We start from the raw sequence: 14,745 nt of genomic DNA, 5'->3' as shown, positions 1-14,745 counted from the left end.
AAAATTATGTGGGTGCCCATGAGACTACTGGAATAAGGCACAACCCAATTTCATCCCATTCCACACTTCATAGATAATAAATGTAACAAAAGAGTAGACAGAAAAGACTTAACAGAAGGAAAGAAAGAAGCTTTTAGACGGTCTGTAGAATATTTCCTATCATAGTGCAAAAGAGGAAAAGGCAGCTCAGCAACAAAGGTACTGAAGGCCTAGATTTTGTCTACACTACAAATTCATTACAAGATTCAGGAAAAATCATTACATCCCTCATGTTTCCAGATGCAAACAAAATCTCTGCCAAGTGTGAATCACTATCAGTATGTTAACTACATCCTCTTTTTAGGGAATCTGTAGAAAACAATTAAACCAACACAGAGCTAGTGAAAGTGTATAACACTTCAGTTAAAAATACTTTACTTGCTTTTTCCATATCCCCACTTCCCCTGTAAAACTATATTCTTTCTTTCACTCGTACAACCTAGGGACAGCTCCGCTGTTTACATGAACAGCAGATTTAAAATTTATCTCATGCCTCTCAACTCACAAGAGATGCTGTACCAAAATTCTCTAAAAAGAATTAATCCATAAGTAACGATTTCCATAAACTAAAAACTGTGTACCAATATATTTTTAGCTAAAGATACCTTGTCAGAGCCACTCTGAAGGCCAGAAGAAAGTTGTCTTTATCATCTAATAGCAGTTTAGCAGTATCTTTCAAGTATGCACTGAAATGCACAATTACAGTTTTACGTCTCTCACACATGCTCAGAATCTCACGTAGTTTTAAAAGTCCTAGGTCACTTTAAACAAAGAAAACTTAAATTAATTTAGTTTTATGAAAGATATTGTAATTACAGTTCAAGTCCTACCTGACAGAATGCATACAGCATGTCAAGCTTACATCCTACAAAATCTGCAGACCTAGTTAATGCTTTAGAAAAATCAGTATCCTTTATTCCAATGCCTGCATGCAAACTCTAGAATTTCCTCTGAGGCAGCTTAGGAGCTAATTATGTGTCCATACATACAGCAGGAGGTGTAGCTCATATTCACTGTGATGTTGACAGAGATCTATCTCATCATATTGTCTATGGTTATTAGTATTTCTGTAGAGCAAGCATCACAAGTCTCTATGCACATGACACGAGAATTCTACTCCCAACAGTCATCAATTGGGACTACAATAGTCTGACTCCAAACTGGGCTAGATTTGAACATCTGCTGTAGAGATTAAAGACTACGTGCAATTATTAACCCAATGAACCATCACAGCCCTCAAAACCACAAATTTTTAGCTTCAATTAAAAATGAAAGATGCAAACTATACCTGCTAATAAGAAAACTAAATAGGTCTCTGAAAACAAGGTTTCTATCATCAAATCAGCTGCACAAGCCTTCCCCTCCTGTTGGGTACATGTCTTGTAAGCATAAACAAATGCTCTTCATATTTATTACCATGTGGTTTTTGTAGCGCCTGGCACAATAAGGTTTTATCCATTACCTGAGTCTGGACATATTGCTGTACCACAAACTTTAATGAAAACATAACAGAAAAGGAGAGCCAAGTCTTGCTGAAAGGAATCTCTGGCTGAACCACCACAGGGCCTTTAAAAGATTAAATTATAGAACTAAGGAAGTAAAAAAAGAATGCAAAATTCAAAGACTGGCAAAACATAAGACAGCAGAATATCCACCTCAAGACAACAAAAGCAGATTTGTATTGTATTTTCTTCCAGAAAGAAGACAAACAGAACAGCCTGAAATCACCCTTTTGAATTTATTTAAGACACCTTTAAAATGCAAAGTTTTCATATGATAGTGTTAATTCAGAATATCACTGTAGTCCAAATAACAGATCATATGTTTAAACCTTTAAAAAAAGGATTACTGAACAACTTTTTCATATTCATATTATCAGGCTAGTAAATAGAAAGTTCAGATCTTGATAAAACTATCCAATGCGATCTAATCAAAAGGCACTCTACTTTGTGGAAGTTTGTACCAGCCACCCTCCTTCACAGCACAGTCCTCTCCCAGTAATAGCTAAATTCAAAGGGAAGAAAATGATGATTTTCCAAGGGGTAAAGCATTAGTAGCTCAAGTGAAGTGCTGAATTGTCTAATCAAAAACTCATGTTTCTTCCCCTCATTCTACCCAGAGTTTGACCTGTATTGTTTCTCTTGAGTTTCCCTGGGAATTTCTGCACGAATTCAGACACATCTGGCCATAACTACCAACGATGCACTACACAGTTTTTATCTAAATGGTGTCTAAAATATAAGAACTTCAAATACAAATCTAAGTCCAGGCCTATTCCACATGGGTTTATGCTTGAAGATCAACACATTTCTCATCTCAGAGTTGTCAATGTCAAGGAGATTCTGAGAGTGCCCACAGAGGGCTATCACAGCTGCTTTTGTTGTTGTTTGATCTTAGAGATGAATGATAAGCATCAATGTCAAACTTGAAGTCAAACCCTTCCTAAATCCAGGGATGTTCAGAAAGCTTTTTGATATAAACCAGTTGTGTTGAACCAGTGAATTGAAGCACAAAGATTTTTTAAAGAAAAATATAATTTTAAAATGCATAGTATTTACTGAAATTGTACAAGCTACTGTATTGCATTGAGTCACACATAGGGAGACTCTGAGTAACTATCTGGGTACCTGCGGTATGTTTTCTATATTTGATATTCTCTTTCTATAGAATCCTATATTCATTCTTCAGAAATAATCCACAGTCTCCTGATTAGCGTTTACGCTCCCAGTCACTCAGTAGGAAGGGTCTCCTGACAGTTTTACTGCTGCCCAGATGATTAGTCAAAACTCAGCAGTTGATGAAGCGTGAATGAGAGAGCATTAGATACATCAAGAAATATAACATGTACTGAGAAACCAGTAACAACGATGAACTCTTTGGTCTCTAATAAGTGTGGACAAAGTTCAGGTGCTCCATCATCGTAACAATAGCTGTTAACAGGAAAAATATCACATGGTGCCATTTTTTGTTCCCTTTGAGATCTTTGTTACAGCAGCGATTTCTCAGAACTCTGGAAACGTCAGCCTCTTTGTCCTGCAAGGCAGAACACCACTGCTGTTTCTAGAGTCCAAAAATACCTTATGACTAGACTAAAAATTCTGTTTTCCTCTCAGATAACACAAGCACCTAAACTTCAAAGACAATGTTGACTACCAGTTAGGAGGTGCTGAATATAATGCATACCACAAAGCTGGCACCTGATTACCTTGCAGACTTATCCCTCTAGTATGGCTACACTGTTGCTTTTTCTACAAAGTAACTAAATGAGGAATTAAAATGTCTTTACTGAGGTTGTAAATAAATCACAGCACTACAAAAGGTAAAACTGTTGCTGCTATTCCCAGTTCCACAACAAATAATGGCCTTATTGCTGTCGTTTCTGCCTGTAAGATTTTTCAATCCCAGGAAGAAAGTATGATTCCTTCTTACATATGGATAGATACACACAACTTTAAAAATTCCTTGTGATTATACGTCGCATTTGCTAAATTTGCTAAGCATTTTAATGAACCATATTATAGGCTTACCGAAGTACTCTGTTAATGACTATTAGTCTGCAGACTGTTACACATCTATAAATCCCTAAATACATGATGAAGTAATCAAATGACATATCCCAAAACACACACTTAAAATCCATCACTCAAGCTTGCCAGTGACTATGAGGCAGAACAACAGAAGAAGTGATCATTGTAATAACCAGCAAATTTATCAGGAAGAAAAGAATATGATCAATCTAAATCAGCTACTGTGACACCTGACATTCTCCAGAGGGGGTTGTCCACTGTAGCTGCTGCATGCAGAGAATGGTAGGAGCTACTGGTAGGTGAAGGTCTGGAACCTAAGGTCCAAGTACAAAAATTATTTCCTATGACAATCACTCTAGTGTACATTGTTTAATCTCCTTCATCCAAAATATGCAGGGAAAAAACATGTCTGCTGAATAAGGATAAGCAAGGAAAGACAAGGCTATTTAAAAATGCTGATTTTCTATAATATTTGTCTACATGTAAAGTAGAAAAACCTCCAACACTCAGAAAACACCATTTTCATCTGCTATTAAGGAAATGGCTAGAAAGTTAACTCGTTCTGTGTTAGCTGATCCAATGAGCTCAGTAATGTTTCACTGGACATATTGTGATTTTTTTTCAAGCTTTGAGTATGTGCGTTCAACACTGACAAACAGGCATGACAGACACAAAAATCAAACCTTATCTTCTTCCTTGGAATAGTCTGTCTACAGTTGGACCTGTAGTGTTAACCCACAACACTTCAAGCTTCTGATTACTCATGCCTCTGAATTACAGTTACCTTCATACATGGAAGTAATTTTGACTTTTTTTTTAATAGAGTCCTTAAATATGGAAACACACCAAAACAAAATTGTACACAGACACTCACATGTCTAGAATTATACACTATGGTCACTAGGTTTTACATTTTATTTACAGTATCTCAGTCTGAATGGAATGTCTTCTGTAATTGCTCTTTAAAGTAACATTGGTTTTGGTTATTTACCAAAACCTATAAATACAGTAAAACATAACTGTGATGTGTATAAAGGTACACACTATGGAATATAAATTTAAAAGATAGATTTATTTTACCTTCGCAGAGTAGTAAAACCAGTATTAAGTCTGGTAAATACCAGAACTGTTGAGTACAGAATAAATTTCCACCACTACCACCACAGATCCAGCTCCACTGGAAACCACAGTGACGGAAGTACCAGACCAGATCAAGCACTGGCAACCCCCAACCCTCTAACTAAAATGTTAAAACTTGCTTGAAAAAAGATTAGGCGAAGAGGTTTTGGTTTGTTTGTTTTTAAACTGCCCAGCTCCTGATTTATAATCTACTGTTGCTGTTGCTACTGCTAGTACCGGAGTGCCTAACTGGCTAAGTTTGGTTATTCAAAAGTTGTACCTGCAGGTTTTTTTGTCTGTGTATTTGTTCGTATTTTTCAAGATAGTTCAAGTTCATCTGGAACATCTTTGAGATTAATATCACCTTGCCTGTGGTTAGATTTCTTGCTGAATTTGTTCTCTTCCAAACATCCTGTCAGGACTTGGAGAAAAAAAAAAAAAATGACCCACAAACCAAAAAAACCTACACAACCCCAAAATTCCACAACCAAATAAAATCAAGAAAAAGGACTGAGCTCTGGTACAATATTTTCTTATACTTTGCAGCTTTACAAATTTAGCACCTGACTTAAATGCTCCACTACAGGAGGAAAATTAGTAGAAGTCTGTCTTTCATCTACCTCAATTCCCTCCCAGGTAAGTTCCAATGCCGCTGTTCATAAATCACTCTCACTTTAGCTTAATAGGGTTTGAAAACAAATATTTGCTGATAATTTGAGAAAGGTCACTTATATTGTTCAGCAGTGTTTGGCGTGAGCAAATCGAAGTCTGAATTACGTTTGCTGAGCAGGAAGCAACTTCAATCAACTCTCCTCCTTAGTGAGGATCTATCAAATTAATTCAAAAATTACAATGCATAACCTGATCAAATTTAATTTACATTTCCTCAAAGGTAAAGTAATAATATGACAGTGGTTGATTAATGAAATAGACCATGTTTTAATCTAGGAAATTCCTAACTGTCCTTAGTGCTAAAGATAAGCATATCCAACAGGAATCAATCAGGTAGGTAGGTTTCTTGAAATACAACTGCAATTACAATTATATAATATTCCTGCCACCATCAGCACTGAACATATTTTAATAACCTCACCAAAATATTTCATCACAAACCCCATGGTTAGACCTATACGGTACACCTCACCTATCCTGCTCCTCAGCAGGGCTAACCAGCCCAAGACGTCTGTACTGCTTCCACTAGCTGAAGACAGCTCATTCACAACTAGCTTGTGTACTTCTGTACAGCATTGTAGTGTGTCACATAAACACATCCTTAGAAAAAAAAAGGTAATTTAGCAAAAAAGATAGCACAGTTGCACGCTCAACAGCATTCACCAATGGTAGTGTATGTCCAATGTGAGTAACCTAACACTTGTATCGCACACCAGCGTCCACACAATGGAATGTTCAACCATCTACAGCACACACATGAATACAAATCTATACTATAAAACCCCCAAAACACAACAACGAATAAAAAGAAATACCTGCATCCTGACAGAACTTCATGTTGTGCTGGCTTCAGAGAGTAAGTTCTTCCTCTCATTTACTTCAAGATAGAATAGATTTGCCCACAGCTATAGAAAGTTCATAGCTTCTTCATATATAACCAATCATTCTCCAGTAACCAGAAAACTTACGCTTATCTAATTCTATAGCACCATAAAAATACGGACCCACCTGTACATGCATGTGCACATGCCAGCACCATATATATATATATGTAATCTGCTTCACATTACCCCTACTTGGTTTTAATGACACAGAAACATTTTCCCCCAAAACCAAATGGCAGAAAATGCCTGGCTGCAGAACAATTACATTCTCCGTTCTATTTTGGAAAATTTAAGTAAGTTATATAATACATGATGACATATTACATACCAGGTCACAGTTTGTAAATAACCTCCCAACTATTTTGGAGATAAAAACTAAAACTCTTTGTCCACTGGGATCAGATTTATATGACATATTGTATGCCCATTTAATAATTCCCAAGAACCCCTCTAAAAAACAGCATATAATGAAACTGAACATATTTTTATAGCCCACCTATATTGTCTCTTCAAAAAACAAATTTACAGCATTAAGTTATAATGTTACACATGACAAGATATCACTGTTTTCAAAGCCCTTTAAAAGAATTATCTGACTTCAAGACACAGGAAAACAGATATGTTATTCTTTCAGAGAAAGAGAAATGGACCTAAAACCACACAATGCTATAATGAGGGCTATATTTAGTGCTTGCTGAAAGCATCCTAACTGCTGTTTTCCTGTATATATAGCTGGCACTGAATTCTTTACTGTTTTTCCTGAATTTTCCCTAACAGTGAATCCTTTATACTATGTAAACTACAGCTATTTTTAGTGATTGTCAGATCTGAAGACTACACATATCCATAGTCATTACACCTTCTTCTTGCATGTAATCTCTCAATTAAAATAAATGTGTCCCCAAAGATCTTTGAAGAAGAGGCTAAATTAACAAACTGTTTAAGTGAACCAGAAGCAAGCCAATCCTTTATGAATACGGAGTCTGTAATTCGCCAAAATGCTCCATTTTGCTGTTCACAGTGAGGCTGAGGCTCAATAAAAATTAAATACTGATGTAGGCAAGGCATTCCCATGGGGTTCATATATTGCAACTCACCAGTTGCTTTATATCAAAGAAACTGGGACACAGCTTGAAACTGGCGGGCTGCTTATTTGATAAAATGGAAAGCTATTGATGATAAGTATTTTCTCTTATTTTCATGCCCCCAGTGTCATAAACAGGCTAAGTACTTAGAAGTGGCTCCTAGCAGTCACATGCTCATAATGGTACCAGATACAACTTAGGTTCTGACTGATCAGAAAATGACACTTCATGGATTCTGCACAGAGTCACAGTTACGCCTTTGGATCACCCCAAACCAATAACCCCTAGCATCGGCTTTCCCAAAACCTCTAAGGATGATGCCATCAGCTTCTTACAAACATATCTGAATTTAATTCTTAGCTTAATTAAGATGCAGTCAGCAGTCCACACTTCAGCGATGACCTTTTAAGCAAAAATGCAGAATAATTCAGGTAGCTGCATTACTACTTTGCAATGCAAAAGGAATTTATAGAAAGTTGAATATACAGAATAAAATAGTTTGGAACGATGGTTATTTTGACTTTAATGGGGTCAGGAGAACAATGTTTATGAAAACCTTCTTTCAACCTAAAGGTGAGTAACCCATAAATGTATCAATCCTACAATTTATCAGCTCCTTCAAATAGCTCAGAAACTGTTTAAAAGAGGCCGAGTGCTTCAAACATCTTTTCAACATCAGCCAATTAAAAAAACTTAAACATTAAATATGTAGCTAATAAAACGTTTAATTCATCAAACAGTAAGCCACTGTTAAAAAAAAAGGTATTTCTAAAGCCTGTACTACATTATCATCAGCTGATAGTGCTATAAAAGCACCTCAAGCCACAATTGCAAAATGTTTCACTGCCTTTGAAAAGCGTGTTTCAAAATGAATGCGCTGATGTTCTGAACTTTCATCCAAGAGGATCCAGAAATCCTCTATTATGTTAACCTTTTATAATTTGTCTTACTTTGTCCTTAGAAGGTCATCATGACTTCCACTTCTGCAGTAGAATCCAGCCTTTCATCAATGGAGTGTGAGGATCAAAGAGAAAATTAATGCGCATTGCCACTGGGTGGCTTTATTTCCCATAAACATCACAAATCCTAGGCTAGTTTATACTTACCTTTCGCAGAAGGAAACAAATACGCTCAATATTTCTCAGCCGCTCTCTCTGTCAAGAGAAAGTGGGAAAAAGGTAGGAGATTAGCTGTTGGTGTTACAAATCAAAGACAATATATTACAATTAGAATGGGTCAAGATCATAATTAACGGCTGCAGGAAAGCAACACACATCATGAATCTGAAACAATAGCATTCACTTCTTACCTACTGCTTGCAAGCCAAATGATTTACCCATTTCAAAGTCCAAATAAGTCATTTTTCATCTGTTACTGGGTGTTTTAACAAGTACACAGTCAAGTCTGTGTTAGCTTTGAGCCAGAGGTTGCAACTTCTTTTTAAGTCAGCATTTGTGGCTCTGCCCAATGGTGCCAATCTATATCACAGAGACTTGGTCTCACATTTTCAGGTGTCCAGCCTCTGGCGTCAAGATCATTCTGAATGGGAAAAAACAACTACGAAGTTGGTATGACAGCCCTTCCTCTATCACCAAGAGGGTACCTGAGCAACATGTGATATTAGGATGTAACCCATTAGTGAAGAATATCTAAAATGGCCTAAAAATGCCACTTTAAACAGCAGATGCATTCATAAATACTGAAAGTGACTGTAATTAAACAGCGTGACTCAAAAGATTCTCTAATCATGATTCACAGGAAGACGACAAGTCAAAGACAGGTTTCCTTTTAAATGGTTCATAACGAGAAATTCACTAGTAAAATCAGATTTCACTCTGCATAACCCTATCACTGCAGTTACTGTGAAAGATTCTACTGTTGGTTGCACTGCAGAAGGCAGAGTGGTTTTGCTGTCCTTAGAACACTACCTGGTAATATTTTCATTTAGACATGGGAAAAAATATTCTGAACTATGACCTTTTTTAAACAGGTAATGTAATATACTGAGAAGCCAACTCTCCCTAAGCTTTTTGCTTTCCAAATGTTTTAGATTTGCTCCAAGTTTGAGTTTTATTTCTATTCTCCAAAGAAATGTTCCTTTTCCTTTCCTGTCACCATGTTTAGGCCATTTGTAAAAAGAAAATATAATTTGGAAAGACAATGAGACAGTGGCAGCTTGATAGGCACCAGACAAATATTGTGCCTCTCTCTGATGTTTGTGATCTAAAAGAGATTCAGAAATTTTAGACTCACAATTGAAAACATGGGAATGGGCATATATGGATGAGCTTGTGAAGCTGCAGAAAGCTTTCTTGCCTCTGGTAGGAGGTAAATGGAGAGGGAAAGATAACCCTCTCAATTCCCTTTAGAGGACAGGTGCCTAACTGCAGCTCGCCTTGCAGAAGTAGGAAGTCTATATTTGAGATGTAGGTAATAGAGTGTGAACGAGGAAATTTGAATTGAGTTCTCCATACTGCCATTGGTTTTGCCTCTGATCTCTCCTTAATTCAGCCCTCTCTTGTCAAAAAGGCTCTACACTCTGTCGTGAAAACATTGTGGAAGATAATGACATAATAATGACTACACATCAGACAACCTTATAGTGCAATAAAGAAAACTACCCCACCAAATAAACGGAATATGAGCACAAACAACTATGTATAGGGAAAAAGCAAATCACATCTGATCAAAGATATAAGAACTACCTGCTAAAAATATTCCTTTTATGTCATTATAAAATGCATCAACATATATACTGTGCAGAAGAAAGCCATCAGATTACTGATTGAATTATCACAGGAAGTTTCATAGAGGAAAGTCAAATATGTCAACTGATCACAGAATACAGTGCTGTGTTTTACCGGAAGCTCCATGATTAACTTTTTGATTACACCACTAACATGACTGAAACAGGGACTTACTAAATTTTTTTTATCCTGGAGACCAATTCCATCACCATTTTAAAACAAGAGGAAATTACCTCCATGAAGCATCTTACAAGTTTTAGGAAGAGAACCAGTTACTGGAATTTGGTACATACAAATACACATTCCTTGTGTGCAGTTCTCAAGATGGCAAATAAAACCAGATAAAGTGAATTCAAAATCAGATTTCTTCCAGTAAATTCAAAACCAGATTACTTTCATTGAAGTCCTCTATAGGATTTCTTCATGTAATTTCTTTCTTCTGTTATTTGCTTATGTTAGAGAATAAGCAATTCTTTGCTTATGTTAGAGAACAGTAAACAAGACTTCTTATTCCAAGATTCACTTAAAGATTAGGCTTAACATCATCAGTGGTCTAAGTACCACCACAAATCCTCTGCTGAGTTATGAAACAAGGTTAAATGGCACAGTACTAGCTAATGAATCTGGTTACCATGTGTAGGCAATTCAGTAACTTGATACTCTGTAGAGATCAAATTCAGCACCTGTCATAATCATTGTAATTCCCAGTGAGATGATGGCGAGCCAAGTTCTGCTTTCAGTCCTGGTGGTACAAACCTGATGCATGTTTAACTGTAGTCAGGTAAATCACCCTAGATCACATCTGCAATTAACAGAGGAATTTTCACATGCTTAAATCTGGGTTGCATTTTGGTTTATTAGGTAAAACCGAGTTTACAGTCCCAGAGTGATATAAAACCTTATCCATAGTAGATGCAACAGAATGTGTTATTTGCATTTAAAACACAGGAGAATTTGGAGCCCTGTCATGGGACAGAGACGTCTAGGAATGTACCTCTTATCAAATCCCTGCAAGCTTTTGGCTCATTGATACAGACAGTACGGGAGAAGGTGGTCATCCCATGCTTGAGCACAAAGAAAGCAAATTATTTCAAAAAGGAAAACTTGTGCCACAGAATAAAAAGGCAAAAAGAAAGCATTAGCATCACATTAACTATCCTTCAGTTTTTGAACTTCCGAATAATTTTCCTACCTCCTCCAACAAAAAGGAAAGCTATAGCATAAAGAGTCACCATCTGGCTTCCTAAGACTGGCCCAATAAATCAATTTTCCAAACTACAGTTGACTTTGCAACAGACACCATATTCATTTCCACACTCATACTTTCACTGGCAGTCAATATATTTCCCTTTCTTTAGTAATTGTTGCTTAGCAAGCCACTGTGATACTCACTGCGTGGACTGGGTTGCACTGATCTATTGGGCTTTTGAAGTCTGTCCGAAGTTCATCAAAGGCAATTATCTGAAAAACAATTTTTTCAAATATTGTAGTGAATGCTCAATTCAAACATTTATTTTTCCTTTAGGGACTAGTTAGATGCATCATCTCCCTTCCTCCCTTTCCTGTATGAGAAAATACAGGAAACTAGGTTCCCTGGCATGCTCCTTTGAGAATTAACTAGTTAAAACAAAACATGGGATACTCCTACCTATGACACCTAGAATCCATTAATCTGTCACTCTGTAAAATCATATCTATAGCTTTTTCAGCATCATTGCTTTCCAAATTTCTTCCCTCATATCAGGTAGAAATCTTTTCTCATACTTCTAAATGACATAAAACTACTTCACAAACAAATATTTCTCCAGACCTGATGGAAAAAGTCATTAGCTACCTAAAACACAGAGATGCATCAGATGTGTATATATTAAACCTGAAATAGCATAACAGCCCTTTGTATTAGTTGCTAAACCTTCAGATATTAATTCTGAATTAGTATCAGCCCAATTATTATTAAGGCACTATTCATTATCAAGCAAACTCCTAAAAAGGTGAACCACTCTAGAGCAAAATATGTCCTTCCTAAATTCCAGCAGGTTTTAGAACTTCATTTCAGACCTCATTAATAGAGAGATGTCTTTTGCTCACATCCTTTAGTTTTGTCCATTAATGGATGGAATGAGACACACTGGTAAACACCGCCTGCTTTTAAAGTACAGCAGATAAAAGTGCCCATAAAAATAATGCTTGATAATGTTGTCTTGGAAAGAAAACAGCTGTAACAACCCTTAGCATATTTCATTCAAAGGACTCAAAGCATGTTCTTTATTTTATGTTTGTATTCCAGTAATACCCTTTCTTCTGCTTGCTTCACCCAAGGAATGAAAGATCACTATGACAGGCACCACAAACAGATCTTAAAACAATGATTCCTTTTTAGACAATTTACAAGCCAGGAAAGTATTCGTTCTCAATAAAAAGATGACGGAAGCACACGGTAGCTGACAGCTAATTAGCATAGGAGTGCAACAAGCATTCTATGACACATTACAGCATGCTTGCTGCCTAGCTGTTCAAAAAAATAACCAACTGCATGTCAATACAGACCTGCTGTATAGATAAAACACATTCTTTTTACAGGTATGGAATGCAGAAGCAGAAATCCTGAAAATGGCCTATCCATGATTCATATAATAATCTGATGAGAGGCTTCAGAATAAAACCTAGAGCTACAATCCACAAATCTAAGCACTACTCCGCTTCCCACTCTAATGCTGCATTCATCACACTGAAGCATATTTAAAATCAAAACTGTGGCATTTTACAGGAGCACTCTACAGAATTCAATTTATTCAACTATGACAAGTAAAAGTGCCAGAATAAACCACAAAGGGAACTACAAAATGTGATAAGTGAAGCATTTCTCCTCATGGATGAAGTATCTGTACAAGTTAGGTATTAAATCTGCAACGCATGTTTACACCAAGGTAAAAGAGCAAGTAGCAGAAACTGAGAGAAGGTTGGAATACAATTATGAAGAAGAAGGCTCGTGACACCTCTATATTTAATACTTCTTGAACAGATTTTCATGTTCTCAAGCTGGACCAACTGTTAAGAGGATAACAACCATGCGAGTCTGATGCACACACTTCTGTTTGTAATTGGGTATCAACATCAGCACTGACAGCATTGACAGAAAGGGGAAAGGACAGCCCTGTAACAGGTTAAGAAAGCTGCCTCAGTTCATAGGTGTGCCACCAATTTACTTCGGCATCCTGTGCATTTCCCTTAAATTCTCTTTGCCTCACTGTACTGGTACTCACAGATATAACTTTAAGATAGAAAACTTATGAGCTTTGAGTGACAACTGTTTTTAATAATGTACAGTAGTAACAGATTTTTTCCTGTTGTAAATATAGAGAAGAGCTGAAATTTCTTCGGAGGAGGAAAAAAAGGAAAAAAAAAAAGAGTGAATGTGCTGTGCTCTTCCTTTTGGTAGTCAGTAACAGCAACCAGGAGTTTGAGATAGTAAAGAAATGAACCACTAAGTGTATATACAATAGTCTCACAGACAAACCTTCTGGGATGCCTGCAAATTATGACACTATTAAGAGACATTCCTGCTACACCTGCAAGAAACAGATTGAGGTCTGGTATCAAGCCCACAGGATTAGAAGAAAGTTTCTTCATTAAAAGTTTCAGTGTCTCTCTGGAAGGAGGCTGACAGAAATCAATCCTCCTCAATTCTTAATATGTTCTTTTATAAAAGGTCCATAACAGCTTATATTTTGTAAAATCTCCAGGAATAGAAATCCAGTGATGACATGAAGATATCAATTTTAATTTATTAAAAAGCACATTCCTATTTCTCAGACCCAGTGAAAAGCTTGAAAGCATAACATTAGGCAGGCCCACAATTAGAAGGAATCTAAAGAAACTCCAAAAGTTTTTTTGGAGGTATGGGGATTTTGCATATGAAGGGTTTTTTTAATCTCATAATGCTGTCTGCCCTAATTCTAAAACTGCAACTAAGAAAAAGAGAGAAAGAGAGCTGTAGCTTTTAAGATTGGCACTTGCTCACAACATACTATGTAACTGTGCAACAAATTATATTGTATTGCTGAAAACCAGGCTGGGTTGTGCTTCAGCATGGTTTACATAATTAATTTGGAAACATCTTCCTCTTTCAATTATAACTAGCCCTCTGTAACATTTAATACCCTAGGGCATTGTATGGCCAGAGTTGCCATTTTTCCCTACAAAAATCAAATAACTAACTACTTGCCTCCATTAAGTATTTCACAATGCTTTCACAGGAGGTGCAGTGTTTTGGCCAAATTCTAGAGAAACAACCTTGCACTTGTTTACATTTCAGATGGATGCAGTACAGCTACCTGCTTCCTACACACCAGGCAATCAGAGCTGCCGAATGCTCTGGGACAGCATCTGGGTGTGCTCAAGGTCCGTTTCACCTCTGAAATTGCCAAACTTGTCAGCATCTTGACAGAGTAGTTCATTTGGAGGCAAACAATGTAATAGATCCCAGTCAGGACTCTTCACCATATGAACTGCCATCATTTCACCTTTAAATTAATGTATTTTATAAACCATTCGATATCTTTTAGTTACCCAATCTAATTTGATCCAGAGCAGCAATTAAGACCACAAAACATACATAGAAATGGACATCAGCAACCCCATCTCTCCAAAGGCCACTCAATAAACAGACTTC

General features: G+C 36.7%; 1 protein-coding gene across 1 annotated transcript in view; it reads right to left on the bottom strand.

Moving 5' to 3' along the window:
* The window catches only part of CNIH3 (cornichon family AMPA receptor auxiliary protein 3), a 46,110-nt gene that overhangs the window by 12,599 nt on the left and 18,766 nt on the right, over nucleotides 1–14,745 (bottom strand). The window contains exons 2-3 of the mRNA XM_040612400.1: nucleotides 11,466–11,534; nucleotides 8,433–8,480 (exon numbers count right to left, since the gene is read on the bottom strand). Coding sequence (XP_040468334.1) covers nucleotides 8,433–8,480; nucleotides 11,466–11,534 — 117 coding nt within the window. The remainder of the gene's footprint in view (nucleotides 1–8,432; nucleotides 8,481–11,465; nucleotides 11,535–14,745) is intronic.

This window comes from Falco naumanni, chromosome 12 (assembly GCF_017639655.2).
Source record: "Falco naumanni isolate bFalNau1 chromosome 12, bFalNau1.pat, whole genome shotgun sequence".
Classification (NCBI taxonomy): domain Eukaryota; kingdom Metazoa; phylum Chordata; class Aves; order Falconiformes; family Falconidae; genus Falco; species Falco naumanni.
Note: the sequence above shows the minus strand (reverse complement) of the source record. Positions and strands in the feature narration are given on the sequence as shown.